The 18127-nt window shown below is 43.1% G+C and overlaps 1 protein-coding gene across 1 annotated transcript in view; it reads right to left on the minus strand.

The window, feature by feature from the left end:
* The window catches only part of LOC110521302 (MOB kinase activator 2), a 118089-nt gene extending 102548 nt beyond the window's left edge, over window positions 1-15541 (minus strand). Inside the window, exon 1 of the mRNA XM_021598773.2 lies at window positions 14957-15541. Coding sequence (XP_021454448.2) covers window positions 14957-14973 — 17 coding nt within the window. The 5' untranslated portion in view covers window positions 14974-15541. The remainder of the gene's footprint in view (window positions 1-14956) is intronic.
* Window positions 15542-18127: the final 2586 nt, after the last annotated feature.

Consider the following 18127-nt stretch of genomic DNA (forward strand, 5'->3'; position numbering starts at 1 on the left):
CTCATGACAGAGCTGGTGTAACTGAGTCAGGTTTGTAGGCCTCCTTGCTCACACACGCTTTATCAGTTCTGCCCACATATTTTCTATAGGATTGAGGTCAGGGCCACTCCAATACCTTGATTTTTTGTCACAACTTTGGAAGTATGCTTGGGGTCATTGTCCATTTGGAAGACCCATTTGCGACCAAGCTTTAACTTCCTGACTGATGTCTTGAGATATTGCTTCAATATATCCACGCAATTTTCCTACCTCATGATGCCATCTATTTTGTGAGGTGCATCAGTCCCTCCTGCAGCAAAGCACCCCGAAAACATGATGCTGCAACCCCCGTGCTTCACGGTTGGGATGGTGTTCTTTCGGCTTGCATGCCTCCCCCTTTTTCCTCCAAATATAACGATGGTCATTATGTCCAAACAGTATTATTTTTGTTTCATCAGACCAGAGGACATTTCTCCAAAAAGTATGATCTCTGTCACCATGTGCAGTGGCAAACCGTAGTCTGGCTTTGTTATGGCGGTTTTGAGCAGTGACATCTTACTTGCAGAGCGGCCTTTCAGGTTATGTCGATATATGACTCATTTTTACTGTGGATATAGATACCGGTTTCCTCCAGCATCTTCACAGTGAAATGCTTACTTACAGACTCTAACCAATAGTGCAAAAAAAGGTATTAGGTGAACAATTGTTGGGAAAATTACTTGTGTCGTGCACAAAGTAGATGTACTAACCGAACTTGCCAAAACTATAGTTTGTTAACAAGAAATTTGTGGAGTGGTTGAAAAATGAGTTTTAATGACTCCAACCTAAGTGTATATAAACTTCTGACTTCAACTGTATAGAATTCAGCTCTAGAACTACACAGCAAATTCTCCAGTGTTAAATCAACACTGAGTGTTGAATAACAGTGGTCCATTGTCTATACGGGTCCACACTTTTCAGTGTTAAATTAACACATTGCGTAGTGTAAAGCCTCATTTGCATATTTCCCAGAGTGCCTTGCCTTTCGAGTGAATTCGAAAGTTATCACCCATGACTGTATTTGTTAGTGACAGAGACATGGTTGTTGAAACTCATGGTTTTTACAGGACACATCAGGCCTGCAAGTCACATTATGCTGGCTTGAAAAGTGATGTGTGATTCTTATTGGAATCCAGCCAGAGTGAGGATATCCAACATTTGGAATTTGTATTCACCCACAACCTGCATTCAGAATGACTGCCGGGTTAGGAAGACTAAGACAGGAGAATACCTAAACCATTTAAACTGAAACAACCATTTAAGTATTGGGTGCAATCAGTCCAAGTAAAATATTGGATTTGTTTAGAAAATGTATGCTATTGATATTTGAGTAGCACAAGATTAATCAATGTATATGCAAAAACATAAATAATGAAAAAAACAATTATAAAAATCAACAAGCAATAGAGCATGCTGGGAAATATGATAATGATGGGCGTGGTTTGGTTTAATGATGGTTATTAACACCAACACTGGGATAGGGCTGGGCAATATGGCCAAAAAATCATATAAAATTCATAGGTGACTCACGATATACAGTACCAGTCAAAAGTTTGGACACACCTACTCATTCCAGACTTTTTCTTTATTATTATTATTATTATATTATTATTTTTCTTAATTTTTCTTTATCAAAACTATGAAATAACACATATGGAATCATGTAGTAAGCAATAAATTGTTGAAGAAATCAAAATATATTTTAGATTTGATATTCTTCAAAGTAGTAACCCTTTGCACACTCGTGGTATACTCTCAACCAGCTTCATGAGGTAGTCACCAGGAATGCATTTGTGTGTGTGTTGTTAAAAATTGAATTTTTTCCTTCTTAATGCGTTTGAGCCAAATCAGTTGTTGTGACAAGGTAAGGGTTGTATACAGAAGATTGCTTATGTGAGCTGCCAAATAGGGCTAAGAAAAACATCATTACTTTAAGACATGAAGGTCAATCCGGAAAATTTCAAGAACTTCGAAAGTTTCTTCAAGTGCAGTCGCAAAAACCATCAAGCGCTATGATGAAACTGGCTCTCATGAGGACCGCCACAGGAAAGGAAGACAGAGTTACCTCTGCTGCAGAGGATAAGTTCATTAGAGTTAACTGCACCTCAGATTGCAGCCCAAAGAAATGCTTCAAAGAGTTCAAGTTACAGACACATCTCAACATCAACTGTTCAGAGGAGACTGTGTGAATCAGGCCTTCATGGTTGAATTGCTGCAAAGAAACCACTACTAAAGGACACCAATACGAAGAAGAGACTTGCTTGGGCCAAGAAACACAAGCAATGTACATTAGACCGGTGGAAATCTATCCTTTGGTCTGATGAGTCCAAATGAGATTTTTGGTTCCACTGCTAGTGACACTGTCTGTGATTTATTTAGAATTCAAGGAACACTTGACCAGCATGGCTACCACAGCATTCTGCTGCGACACACCATCCCATCCCTAACCCTAACATATATTTTTTTCAACAGGACAATGACACAACACACCTCCAGGCTGTGTATGGGCTATTTTACAAAGAAGGAGAGTGATGGAGTACTGCATCAGATGACCTGGCCTCCACAATCACCTGACCTCAACCCAAATGAGATGATTTGAGATGACTTGGACCGCAGAGTGAAGGAAAACAAGTACACAGCATTTGTGGAAACTCCTTCAAGATGGTTAGAAAAGCATTCCAGGTGAAGCTGGTTGAGAGAATGCCAAGAGTGTGCAAAGCTGTCATGAAGGCAAAGGGTTACTACCTTGAAGAATCAAAAATATATTTGGAATTGTCCAACACTTTTATGGATAGTACATGATTCCATTTGTGTTATTTCATAGTTGTGATGTCTTCACTATTATTCTACAATGTAGAAAATAGTAAAAACAAAGAAAAACCCTTGAATGAGTAGGCGTCCAAACTTTTGACTGGTACTGTATATCTCTATATTTTGTATGATTTCTCAAAATAAGCATTGTTGTACAATTAAAAGGTCAAATACACTGTATTTTAACCAGTCAGCAATAATCTAATGAATTCAGGGTTTGTGAAGTTATACCTAGTTTAAATATAAGCCTTCCACAAACATCAGACCCACTAATCATTGAATTAGTTTAACAAAATAGCGTAATTATTGATTTTTTTTGCAATAATCACTGATCTGGCTTTCAAGTCTAGCTATGAAAATGCCCTTTTCTGTTACAAATTTAACTAGAACCAAGGCATAATGCACATTCACCAATAATGACTAACTTCGTGTAGCAGGCATTAGACTATATAAAATGAACACAGGTCTCATCAACAATCTCTCAAGCCCATGTGCTAGAGATTAGCCAGCTAATCTTTGTATTTCAAGTTTAGCCAACTTGGATCTATTTGCTAGCTAACGAGGTTGAACAGTTGAATTGTTATAAAAGCATCCTTTTGTCTGTATCCAACTGTTTGAACAGCATGTTAGACGGAACCCAAACTGGCTGCGTAAGTGCATACATGTATTTCCCCCCCCCACACCAAATGCGATCACGACACGCAGGTTAAAATATCAATACAAATTCTGAACCAATGACATTAATTTGCGGACAGGTCAAAAAGCATTAAACATTTATGGCAATTTAGCTAGCTAGCTTGCTTGCACTTGCTAGCTAATTCGTCCTATTTAGCTAGCTTGCTGTTACTAGCTAATTTGTCCTGGGATATAAACATTGAGTTGTTATTTTACCTGAAATGCACAACATCCTCTACTCCGACCATTAATTCACACATAAAACGGTGAACCGAATCGTTTATAATCATCTCTCCTCCTTTTAGGCATTTTTTCTCTTGACTTTATATTTCGATTGCAACTTTCATAAATTCGGTGCATTACCGACCTTGTATAACCTGCTTCTATAAACCAATGGGGAGATGGGAGAGGCAGGACTTGCAGTGCGATCTGCGTCACAAATAGAACTGACTTCTATTTTAGCCCTTGGCAACGCAGACGCTCGTTAGCGAGCGCGAGCAGTGTGGGTGCAATAATTGAATAATAGATTTCTAAATGTATTTTGCGACGCGAGCGCTGTAGTCAGCCTGTCCAATTAGTTCAGATGTTGAAATCAAGTGGCCTACCTTATTTCTCAGAATGAAAATGAGTTGCTAATTCCTGATATAATTGTTTTATTTTATGCTTATTGAACATTTATTAAACACAGACAAGACGGCTAGTATAACATTCTTGTACACCAATGCTACACATGACCAACTGAGCATTCATTTTCCAGAATCAATGTTCATTGATACTCTCGTTTTAGTAGTGTCTGCTCTGCGCGCAACTTGAGTAGTTGAGACATAAAAGGGTATAGTTAGAAACGTTAACTTGTCCTCTATTACAGTAAAATAACGTCTCAATGTGTTTCAGTGTCCATATGACCCATTCTGTTGGACCAAACCTCAAATGCAAATAATGAGTTGAAAGCGCTTGTCAGAGAGGAAGATGTGATCTCTCAACTGTTGGCGTGAGAGGCAGGGGAAGGGCTTGGTGAACGTTTAAACCATAGAGGAAGCGGCGAAGCAAGAGGTTTCACTCCCCTTAAAATCAGTACAAAAATAAGTAAATGTGTTTCTATGAGTTTATTTTGGACCTACTGTGAGCCTGTCGCCTGCCTTCCCGTCTTTAGGACAACAACTGCCATTGTTAGGGCGGAGATGTGCATCTAATCATTATATACAGATCTCCGGTATAAATGGGAAGGTGCACACAGCACAGAGGAGCGAAGGAGACGAGACCAAAAATACAACATGAGAACAAGCAGACAAACGCTCATAAAACAAAAACAACAAAACTTTGATTTTTGCGATACAAACATTTTGGATATCGTGTAAAAACAAATTTGATATATCGCACAGCACTACACTGGGCTTCTTTTACATCGCTGACTTAATTTAAACACTTACAGTGTTCATTTAACACCAGAATCAACACTATAAATGCTACACTGCAAAATCAACACTAGGTAATACTGGCCAATTTGCTATGTATATCTTCAGCTCTAGCAGAGAACTCACTCACACTGCCGCGGTGTGTGTGCGCGCGCGCTAGCGTGTGTGCGTGCGTGTGTGTGGTGTGTGAGATGGTACAGATAAAGCACAAGGGTTGAGATGAGGACATGGCTGCGAATGAGCATTGACGTCAGCTATGAAGTGTACCAGGACATTTAGATAACTTTCTATGAATACACACCATGAGTCAAATGTAAAAAGAGATAGTACATACATAAAACAGAAACACCCAAACAGGTATACAGTAGGTCTACTCAAACAATACATATACAAAAGTATGTGGACACCCCTTCAAATTAGTGGATTGGACTATTTCAGCCACACCCACTGCTGACAGATGTATAAAATCAAGCACAAAGCCATGCAATCTCCATAGACAAACATTGGAAGTAGAATGGCCTTACTGAAGAGCTCATTGACTTTCAATGTGGCACCGTCATAGGATGCAGTGCATCAGATTTCTGCCCTGCAACAGCTGCCCCAGTCAACTGTAAGTGCTGTTATTGTGAAGTGGAAACGTCTAGGAGCAACAATGGCTCAGCCGCAAATAATGGTCTGGGGCTGTTTTTCATGGTTCTGGCCCCTTGGTTCCGGTGAAGGGAAATCTTAACGCTACAGCATAAAATTATATTCTAGACGGTTCTGTGTTTCCAAATTTGTGGCAACAGTTTGAGGAAGGCCCTTTCTGTTTCAGCATGGCAATGTCCTTGTGCACAAAGTGAGGTCCATACAGAAATGGTTTGTTGAGATCGGTGTGGAAGAACTTGACTGGCCTGTACAGAGCCCTGACCTACAATCCAGCGAACACCTTTGCGATGAATTGGAACGCCAACTGCGAGCCAGGCCTAATCGGCCAACATCAGTGCCCGACCTCACTAATGCTCTGATGGCTGAATGGAAGCAAGTCTCCAGCAGTGTTCTAACATCTAGTGGAAAGCCTTCCCAGAAGAGTGGAGGCTGTTATAGCAGCAAAGGGGGGACCAACTCCATATTAATGCCCATGATTTTGGAATGAGATGTTTAACAAGTAGGTGTCCACATACTGGTCATGTAGTGTATTTCTAAAACACACACATACTGTATACACAGACAATGAAACACACACAACATTTGGCTGTGTAACTATGGTGTGAGTGACGATGCTTTAATAAATAACCAGACCCGGCCCTGTGTGTAATGTGAGTTTATATTTAGCTCTATGAATCTCCCCTCCAGTCATTTCAGCTGCCCATTGGCCAGAGGTCATGTGACTCATCAGCAGCAGCAGCAGCATCATCGTCGTCGTTATTATTAGGTGTACAGCTCGCCTCCAGAAGCACATGGTCGCCCGCTGGTTATCCAGTCTCACATGACTCCAATCTAACCACGAAGGGTAAGCATGTGCTAGCCCAGGCAGATTCCAAATCAAACCTTTAACATATGAAGCCTATTCATGTGTCTGAGTTTGTGAAATATTTGATGTTATCAGGAGCATTGTTCCCATTTTCTACAGAGCCTATGGAGACAAGAACTGTCTCCATGCGTGTCTGCCACAGGCTGATGTCGGTATTGGAAAATATCTAGTCTGTGTTTGAATCATTTCCATCCACTACCTACTCAAATAAAGACAGACGCACCACTAAGTGCATCCTGCCGGGCTGTTTCGCCGCCTGATAAAACAACTGCACAGTCCACAATCTCAGGGCTCTCCAGAGGGTGGTGCGGCCAGCCCAACGTATCACTGGGGGCCCACTGCCTGCCCTCTAGGACATATCCAGCACCCGGAAGTCAAAGGAAGGCTAAGAAGATCATCAAGGACCTCAACCACCCGAGCCACGACCTTTTCCCCCAGCTACCGTCTAGCAGGCAGAGACCATACAGGTGCATCAAAGCTGGGAAAGCGAGACTGAAAAACAGCTTATATATCTCCAGGCCATCAGACTTAAATAGTCACCACTAGCCGGCATCCACCCAGTACAATGCCCTGAACTTAGTAACTGTTCCTAGCCGGCATCCACCCAGTACAATGCCCTGAACATAGTAACTGTTCCTAGCCGGCTACCACCTGGTACTCTCCCCTGCCCCTTAGGGACTGCTGCCCTATGTACACAGTCATTTAACACTGGCCACTTTAATAATGTTTACATACTGTTTTACCCACTTCATATGTATATAATGTATTCTTGTCAAGTCTCATCCTATATAACTACTACTGTACACACCTTTCCTATTCATATACTGTCCACACTGTCTATACAAGCCATCATATACATATATACATATATTTCGGACTCTGACATTGTTTGTTCTTATATTTCTTGAATGAATGAATTAATTAATATTTTGGGGATGTGTGTATTGTTTAGTTCGGTATCACTGTTGGAGCTAGAAAAATAAGCATTTCGCTGCACTGATATCATCTGCAAAATGTGTACGCGACCAATACAATTTGACTTGAAAGCCATTGTTCAGGTCATGCACCCTAAAGTTAACACCATTTAGTAGTCATTTTTCTCTCTCGCTCCCTCCCTCCTGCTTTTCAATGATGGATTGGTAATGCATGAGGGATTCAACACCTGTCTCACCTGTCCATTTCAAAGGGGTACATTTGGTCATGGGACCAACATACACAAGAATACACAAACACAATGACACCCCAATCATCTACCAACCTTGTGAAGGTCCGACAACAAGCCGTTGCACAATGCCTAGATGGACACACAAAGTGGTGGAAAAAGTACCCCAATTGTCATACTTGAATAAAAGTAAAGATTCCTTAATAGAAAATGACTCAAGTAAAAGTCAACCAGTAAAATACTACTTGAGTAAAAGTCTAAAAGTATTTGGTTTTAAATATACTTAAGTATCAAAAATAGAAATCATTTCAAATTCTTTATACTAAGCAAACCAGACAGTACCATTTTCTTGTTTTTGAAATTTACGGATAGCCAGGGGCACGCACCCACACTTAGACATAATTTACAAACGAAGCATGTGTTTAGTGGGTCAGCCAGATTCTAGGCAGTAGGGATGACCAGGGATGTTCTCTTGATAAGTGTGTGAATTAGACCATTTTCCGGTCCTGCTAGGCATTCAAGATATAACGAGTACCTTTGGGTGTCAGGGAATATGTACGGCGTAAAAAGTACAGATTTTCTTTAGTAATGTAGTGAAGTGAAAGTAAGTAAGTTGTCAAAAATATAAATAGTAAAGTACAGATACCCCAAAAACCTACTTAAGTAGTACTTAAGTATTTTTACTTCGGTACTTTACACCACTGCACACACACACACACGTTGTCTTTGACATCATCATTCCGACCACGACACACCAAAGTGACCTATTTGCTCTGGCATTCATTACTGTACCAATCAATTACCTCAGTGGACAAGCTCAGCTTTACTCACTCCAGCTTTCACCTATCAACAACTCCCATTTTGTCATGGTCCTGTCAACCTTTTCTTTATCACTTCATCTCTCCCCCATTAGGGGTTCTCATATCACCCTCTTTTTTCCCTCCATCATTAAGTTTTTCATCCCTCCATCATAACAACGAGAGCATCTCTAAGCTACAGGGCTGTTTTGCTAGCACCGACGGGAATATGTTGTTTCGGGCGTCATCCGATGGTATTGAGGAGTTTACCACATCAGTAAACCTACTTCATTAATAAGTGCATCGATGACATCATCCATACAGTGACCGTAAGTACATATCCCAACCAGAAGCAAAGGATTACAAGCAACATTCATACTGAGCAAAAGGCTAGAGCTGCCGCTTTCAAGGAGCGGAACACTAACCCGGACGCTTATAAGAAATCCCACTGAGCCCGTCAATGAACCATCACACAGGTAAAGCATCAATACAGGACTAAGATCGAATTGTACTACACCGGCACTGACGCTTGTCAGATGTGGGAGGGTTTGCAAACTACAACGGATTACAAAGGGAAATCCAGCCACGAGCTGCCCAGGAACGCAAGCTACCAGATGAGCTAAATGCCTTCTATACTCGCATCAAGGCAAGCAACACTGAACCATGCGTAGAGCACCAGCTGTTCGGGACGACTGTGTGATCACGCTCTCCGTTGCAAGTAAGACCTTTAAACAGGTCAACATTCATAAGGATGCAGGGCCAGATGGATTACCAGGACACGTACTCAGAGCATGCGCTGACCAGCTGGCAAGTGTCTTCACTGACATTTTCAACCTGACACAGTCTGTCACACCTACATGTTTCAAGCAGACCACCATAGTCCCTGTGCCTAAGAATGCCAAGGTAACCTGTCTAAATGAATCTCGCCCTGTAGCACTCACATCTGCTGCTATGCGTTGAAAGGCGGGTCATGGCTCATATCAACACCATAATCCCAGACACCCTGACACCCACTCCAATTCGCCATAATCCCAGACACTCACTTCAATTCACTCACCACCCCAACAGATCCACAGATGATGCAATCTCTATTGCACTCCACACTGCCCTTTCTCACTTGGACAAAAGGAACACCTACGTGAGAATGCTGTTCAGCATTCAACATCATAGTGCCCACAAGCTCATCACTAAGCTAAGAACCCTGGAACTGAACACCTCCCTCTGCAACTGGATCCTGGACTTCCTGACGGGGAACCCCAAGGTGGTTAGGGTAGGCAACAACACATCCGCCAAGCTGATCCTCAACACGGGGGCCCCTCAGTGGTGTGTGCTTAGTTCCCTCCTGTACTCCCTGTTCACCCACGACTCCAATACCATCATTATGTTTGCCGATGACATGATGGTGGTAGGCCTGATCACCAACGATGAAGAAACAGCCTATAGGGAGGAGGTCATAGACCTGGCAGTGTGATGTCAGGACAACAACCCCTCCCTCAACGCCAGAAAGACAAAGGAGCTGATCACGGACTACAGGAAACGAAGGGCCGAGCACGCCCCCATTCACATCGATGGGGCTGAAGTGGAGTGGGTCACAGTCGTGGAGGGCACAACAACACCTCTTCACAAACCTCTTCCCCCTCAGGAGGCTGAAAATATTTGTCATAGGCCCTCAGATCCTCAAAAAGTTAAAAAGCTGCACCAGTGAGCATCTTGACTGGCTGCATCACCACTTGGTATGGCAACTGCTTGGCTTCCGACTGCAAGGCGCCACAGAGGGTAGTGCGTATGGCCCAGTAAATCACTGGGGCGGAGCTCCCTGCCATCCAGGACCTTTATACCAGACAATGTCAGAGGAAGGCTCAAAAAATGTCAAAGACTCCAGTCACCCAAGTCAGAGATTGTTCTCTCTGCAACCACATGGCAAGCAGTACGGATGCACCAAGTCCGGAACCAAAAGGATCCTGATCAGCTTCCACCACCAAGCCATAAGTCTGCTAAATAGTTAGTTAAATCGTTAGTTAACCAAATAGCTATCCGGACTTTCTTTTCTGACTCATCACACACGCTGCTGCTACTGTTTATTATCTGTCACTATTCCTAGTTATATGTACATATCTACCTCAATTACCTCGTGCCCCTGCACATCGACGCAGTACTGGTACTCCTTGTATATAGACAAGTTATTACCTCGTACCCCTGCACATCGACGCAGTACTGGTACCCCTTGTATAAAGCCAAGTTATTACCTCGTAACCCTGCACATTGGCGCAGTACTGGTACCCCTTGTATATAGACAAGTTATTACCTCGTACCACTGCACATCGACGCAGTACTGGTACCCCTTGTAAAAAGCCAAGTTATTACCTCGTACCACTGCACATTGACTCAGTACTGGTACTCCTTGTATATAGACAAGTTATTACCTCGTACCACTGCACATGGACGCTGTACTGGTACCCCTTGTATAAGCCAAGTTATTACCTCGCACCCCTGCACATTGACTCAGTACTGGTACTCCTAGTATATAGACAAGTTATTACCTCGTACCCATGCACATCGACTCAGTACTGGTACCCCTTGTAAGTACCCCTTGTAAGTTATTAATAACAAGTTATTACCTCGTACCCCTGCACATCGACTCAGTACTGGTACCCCTTGTATATAGACAAGTAATTACCTCGTACCCCTGCACATTGACTCAGTACTGGTACCCCTTGTATATAGACAAGTAATTACCTCGTACCCCTGCACATTGACTCAGTACTGGTACCCCTTGTATATAGATAGACAAGTTATCATTACTCCTTATTACTTTTATTATTACCCGTTTCACTTCTCCATATTTTTCTTTCTGCATTTCACTGTTAGTCCACACCTGTTGTTTACGAAGCATGTGATGAATAAAATTTGATCTCCCATTTCACCCTCTCTCCTTCACCAGTCTCAGTGGGTCCTTATTTCTCCTTCCATCCTTCTCTCCCTCATCAGTACGGGCCCTATACACACATACACACATGTACATATACAGTGGGGCAAACAAGTATTTAGTCAGCCACCAATTGTGCAAGTTCTCCCACTTAAAAAGATGAGAGAGGTCTGTAATTTTCATCATAGGTACACATCAACTATGACAGACAAAATGAGGAAAAAAATCCAGAAAATCACATTGTAGGATTTTTTATTTAATTATTTGCAAATTATGGTGGAAAATAAGTATTTGGTCACCTACAAACAAGCAAGATTTCTGGCTCTCACAGACCTGTAACGTCTTCTCTAAGAGGCTCCTCTGTCCTCCACTCGTTACCTGTATTAATGTCACCTGTTTGAACTTGTTATCAGTATAAAAGACACCTGTCCACAACCTCAAACAGAAATACTCCAAACTCCACTATGGCCAAGACCAAAGAGCTGTCAAAGGACACCAGAAACAAAATTGTAGACCTGCACCAGGCTGGGAAGACTGAATCTGCAATAGGTAAGCAGCTTGGTTTGAAGAAATCAACTGTGGGAGCAATTATTAGGAAATGGAAGACATTCAAGACCACTGATAATCTCCCTCGATCTGGGGCTCCACGCAAGATCTCACCCCGTGGGGTCAAAATGATCACAAGAACGGTGAGCAAAAATCCCAGAACCACACGGGGGGACCTAGTGAATGACCTGTAGAGAGCTGGGACCTAAGTAACAAAGCCTACTATCAGTAACACACTACGCCGCCAGGGACTCAAATCCTGCAGTGCCAGACGTGTCCCCCTGCTTAAGCCAGTACATGTCCAGGCCCGTCTGAAGTTTGCTAGAGAGCATTTGGATGATCCAGAAGAAGATTGGGAGAATGTCATATGGTCAGATGAAACCAAAATATAACTTTTTGGTAAAAACTCAACTCGTCGTGTTTAGAGGACAAAGAATGCCGAGTTGCATCCAAAGAACACCATACCTACTGTGAAGCATGGGGGTGGAAATATCATGCTTTGGGGCTGTTTTTCTGCAAAGGGACCAGGACGACTGATCCGTGTAAAGGAAAGAATGAATGGGGCCATGTATTGTGAGATTTTGAGTGAAAACCTCCTTCCATCAGCAAGGGCATTGAAGATGAAACGTGGCTGGGTCTTTCAGCATGACAATGATCCCAAACACACCGCCCGGGCAACGAAGGAGTGGCTTCGTAAGAAGCATTTCAAGGTCCTGGAGTGGCCTAGCCAGTCTCCAGATCTCAACCCCATAGAAAATCTTTGGAGGGAGTTGAAATTTCGAGTTATGACTCTGTCATCTACCCACTTCATGAAGGCCTTGACAAAGGCCTGGACAAAGGAAGATGTGGCCCATATTCTGCTGCTCTCGTGTGTGTGTGTGTGAATATATATATATATATATATATATATATATATATATATATATATATTCATTCACACACACACGAGAGCAGCAGAATATGGGCCACATCTTCCTTTGTCCAGGCCTTTGTCAAGGCCTTCATGAAGTGGGTAGATGACAGAGTCATAACTTCATTGACCTGAACAGTAGCTGCTAAAAGGTACATAAGGTTAAGTTTGTGTTGTGTAGTAGACTACAATTGCTCTCTGTCTGATCCTCCCTGTCTGCAAGGCTAAACAATGCTGCACTTAAACATGAATTACAGACATATCAACCAGTTCAGGTCTGAAAGCACAAACTGAAGGGGGAAAAAACAGTCTGAAGGCAGAGATGGAGAGGCAAAGAGAGAGAGGCAGAGGATATGGAGAAAGATAATAAATATTTTTCACAGATGAAAAATGAGAACATGAGACCTGTCAACACCACCACATCAACCAGAAGTCAGACAACGAATGCCAGATAAAAACTATTTGTTGTAGCTGGTGCCTGGTTCATATTTTGGCAGCGGTTCCAATGAGGCCATGATTACATTGTTGTTACCTCTTCAGCCAGAATGTCATGTTGAGGAGAACCAGCCAAACAGCAGGCCTCCACCCCTTCCTCTACCCTCCCTCACACTGACGGCGGCACACCTTTCAGTGGGGACTTAAATCCTGCCGTGACACCGCTGCCGGGCAGACAAAGGAAGTGTTATGTTCTGTCACTGTGTTATGTTCTGTCACTGTGTTATGTTCTGTCACTGTGTTGTGTTCTAGATCCTTGCTGGGAGATGATATCAGTGGTGGCCCAGGAGCACACAAACAGAGACAGACAAAGACAGACAGAGACAGACAGACAGGAGATTTGTGTCTTTATGAAGAAGGAGCATTGATCTCTCCATAAGCACACACACACGGACACACAAATAGGCCTAATCTTTCAAGTGTGCTTAGATATGTCATCTGACAATACAGAGGAATCTTCTATACAGTATCAAGCAACACATGACTGAAATAATACCATAACAAAATACAGCAAGGTAAACATTAGAAAACACACCGCAAAGTGATTAAGAGGCGATCTCCACACAAGCCATATTCCGCCGTATACTCCTTGAGTGAGTTCACAAACAGGCAAATCTGTCTACCTGCTATTTATTTGTATGTCCTGGGCTTATCATGCCAATGCAAAGTTGTCTATTACATGTTCATTACTCTCCTCTCTTTGCACGCAAATATGAATTAAGACTCTGCCCATGCCTGATTCACCGGAGTTTGCATTGTAAATAGTGTGCAACTAAGTCATGAAACAAATCTGTAGTCAATAAACAAAACTAAGGCAAATGAGAGAATACACTTGTCTTGCAATGTCTCACATGTCATGATGGAAAAACTGGAATTGGATTTTCAGATTTAGGACACCTAAAACGGAAGTGTCAAACAAAAATAAAGTGACAGGTCAGCATCGCATACGCGGCTCGAAAGGTGTCAACTCGCATGATGTCACCACCAAAACCACACACTTGCATTTCAACACAATTGATCTGCACAAACTACACTGTGATGATAACCTCTGAAATGAAATTGTATTTGCTTTAACAAAATCTGCTACATTGTAGATATAACATGTATTTTAGACTCGAAAAAGTATCATCATCCGCAGAAGTCACCGGGCCTGTGTGCTGTCAGCCAGCTAGCCCTCCAGCTAGCTGGTTAGCTGTCCAATTTACAGTAAATGCCAAGCCAACGTAGCGTAGCTAGCTGGATAAATAGCTAATAAACTAGCTAGCTACTTGAAACCTGTTCAAAACGTTAATCAAACAACGCACCTTGCGAGGGAAATAACGTTACACAGAACACGGCTAGGTTGCTAACTAAATAAATCTGCCTAAAAATAAACTAGTGTGTAACAATACATTTTCAGGACCTAATCTGGGCCGCTGGCTGTGCTACACAGGCCACCGGATGCTCCGCCCGCAGGTTAACGTTACCGTTGTTTCCTAAAAAATAGAAGATTGCATAATGATCTCTAACTAGCCATCTAGAGGAAAGTGAACTAATTTTCACTTGTAGTCTTGTTCATAGTACATGTTCTGATACAGTAAACCTCTGATTTGTTGTCAAATATCACCGGCCACAAACATGGATTATTAACTGGTAACGTTAGCTATGTGCTGTCAACGTGACAGCTGGAAAGCGGTAGCTGTACTCACCCCATTAACCAATCCATGGTGATGCTTGTATCTAGGAATAAATCCACCAGCAAGGGTTGGAGGCGATCCCCTACTTTATCCGGCCAACCCTCGCTTCACCACCTGGTCCCGACCCGTCTCTCTCCGTGGATCGGTGTCTCTCGGTCCCTAATTTGGTCGTCAAATGTCAAAAACGTATCGCTGGTGTCCTTGTTTTGAACCTGAGCTTAGATAACAACAAGAACATGAACAACTATCTCGTTAGTCGGAGCCGAGGTGCTGCGCCGAGGGCGAGCGAGAGGAGCGCAGCATTGAGTGACTTTGAGCTCGGAGACGAGTGGAGGAGAGCGGGCAACGGTCTCGGTCCACTTTCCGGTCAGCGAGGTATCTCGTCGCTTCGGTTTTTAAGTCGCCGTCCGCTAGCGTACCCAATGTCATTCGCCGACTGAATGAACCGAATCTTGTCTTGGGACGCCGCTTGTCTAGCTAGCTAGCTACACTCTGTCATGAATGCTAAATTGCACGAAAATTACTATGCAGCTCAAACCGCTAGCTACAGCGGTCTTCAGCTGCTGCTGCGAACGAAATCCGGAAGTAAACACAGATCCGACCAACCCCCTCCAATGCGTATGCGTTGTGTTTCGTCACAACCAAAGAAAATAGATGGGATATGTAGTTCAAAGAAGACCAATCTTCCTTAAAATTACCTCTCAGATATGCATGCAACAAAATAAATCGAATGTAGCTTTATTAGTATGGCATATCAACAACTGTATTTCATGCAGTCATCACATTCATTGCAGCTAGTTAGGAGGAATTGCATTATGCATTGTTCATGTGTGACAATTGCCACTTTTTTGTGATGCATCAGGGATATTCAACTATTAAACTATGGTCTGGAACCTGGTATCCCATGTCCAAATCAGTCTCTGATTAGAGGGAAGTAATGAAAAAAAAAGTGGAACTGGTTTCATGGTCAAGAGTTCAATATGAGGGTGATACATGATATATCCACAACGTTGCACTGACAAAGACTTATATTCTTGTTGTTAACTAGGTACAGATTTGTTTCGAATCTGGGTTGTGCGCCACAAGACTGCTAGTCCATTGAGCTGAAGCCTAGGCAAGTACTCATATCTTCCTTGGCCACTCTTTTAATATTTGTCTCTGTTCTCTTCCAGTCTCCCTCTATCAGAGGATGGAGCATTAGTCTAAAACACGACAGCCTGGAAGGAGAGGATCAATGTGTACTCTGCACTACTAAAATGACTGGTCGTCTTAATCTCCCTCTCTCTCTGTCGATCTCTCTCTGTCTCTCGCTCTCTCTCTCCCTCACTCTCTCTCCCTGTCTCTCGTTCTCTCCCTCCCTCTCTCTCCCTCCCGCTCCCTCCCTCTCTGTCTCTTGCTCTCCCTCCCACTCTCTCTCTCACTCTCTCCTTCCCTCCCTCTCTCTCCCTCTCTCTCGCTCTCTCTCTCTCGCTCTCTCCTTCCACACCCCTCTCTCTCTCAGGCTCACGCCCCCCTCCCTCTCTCTCTCTCTCTCTCTCTCTCTCTATCTCAGTCTCTCTCTCTCTGTCTCTCACTCTCTCCTTCCATGCCCCTCTCTTTCTCAGGCTCACGCTCTCTCTCTCTCTCTCTCTCTCTCTCTCTCTCTCTCTCTCTCTCTCTCTCTATCTATCTATCTCAGTCTCTCTCTCCCTCTCTCTCTCTCTCTCTATCCCAGTCTCTCTCTCCCTCCCGCTCCCTCCCTCTCTGTCTCTCGCTCTATCTCTCACTCTCTCTCTCTATCTATCTCAGTCTCTCTCTCTCTCTCTCTCTCTTTCTCCTTCCATGCCCCTCTCTCTCTCTCTCTCTCTCTCTCAGGCTCACGCTCTCACTCTCTCTCCTACTCTCTCTCTCTCTCTCTCTGTCTCTCGCTCTCTCCTTCCATACCCCTCTCTCTCTCAGGCTCACGCTCTCTCTCTCTCCTTCCCTCCCTCTCTCTCACTCTCTCTCTCTCTCTCTTTCTCTCTCTCTCTCTGTCTCTCGTTCTCTCCTTCCATGCCCCTCTCTCTCTCTCAGGCTCATGCTCTCTCTCTCTCTCTCTCTCTCCTTCCTTCCCTCCCTCTCTCTCTCTCTCTCTCCTTCCATGCCCCCCCCCCCCTCTCTCTCTCTCTGAATTCAATTCAATTCGCTTTATTGGCATGACGTAAAATACTAGAAGCATAAGCATTTCGCTACACTCGCAATAACATCTGCTAACCATGTGTAAATGACCAATACAATTTGATTTGAAACCAAATGGACAAAAAAAAGGGAAACATTAGTAAACATTACACAAAAAAATATAGACATTTCACATGTTACATTATTGCCTATGTACAGTGTTGTAACAATGTGCAAGTAGTTGGAACATAGGAAACTAAATGAACAGATAAATATGGGCTGTATTTACAATGTTGTTTGTGCACCACCGGTTGCCCCTTTCTAAAATCTTGCTGCTAAGATTGCACACTGCGGTATTTTTCCTAACAGATATGAGAGTTTATCCATGTTTTATTTGTTTCCAAATTCTTTATGGGTCTCAGTGATCTTTGGGAAAAAAAATGTCTCTAATATGTTCATACATTTGGCAGGAGGTTAGGAAGTGTAGCTCAGTTTCTACCTAATTTTGTGGACAGTGGGCACATAGCCTGCCTTCTCTCGAGAGCCAGGTCAGAGCTGGACTTATGGTTGCTGTCTCATCGGTATCCCCCATATCCCCCCATCTCTCCCCACACCCCACTTCCCTCCTTCTCCCCCTTCTTCCCCTGTCCCCTCACACCCCAGCATCCTGAGGATTCTATAAATAATGGCTGAACACAGGTTGAGACCAACAGTAGGCAGTCAGGGGATTGGCTGACTGAGCTCCAATCAGCTCTATGAGAGGCAGAGCGGTGATTGACAGGGTAGCTTGTGGAATGTTCTCAGAACGTTTGTAGTACCACAATTGACCACTTGAGAGCACTGTGGGATATTTGTTTGTTATTGGCATTGGTTCATGTCCACTGAATGAGAGAGTAACTACTGCAGGGATTTCTGTAACTTGAGGCCACCTTTTCCATCTAACAAAGGTGTGCATATTCCTCATGTAAGAGGTAACCGTTGTTTGTGATATTGGGTAATGCTTATATACTAAACAAAAATATAAACACAACATTTAAAAAAACTTTT

This window comes from Oncorhynchus mykiss, chromosome 30, assembly GCF_013265735.2.
Source record: "Oncorhynchus mykiss isolate Arlee chromosome 30, USDA_OmykA_1.1, whole genome shotgun sequence".
NCBI lineage: Eukaryota > Metazoa > Chordata > Actinopteri > Salmoniformes > Salmonidae > Oncorhynchus > Oncorhynchus mykiss.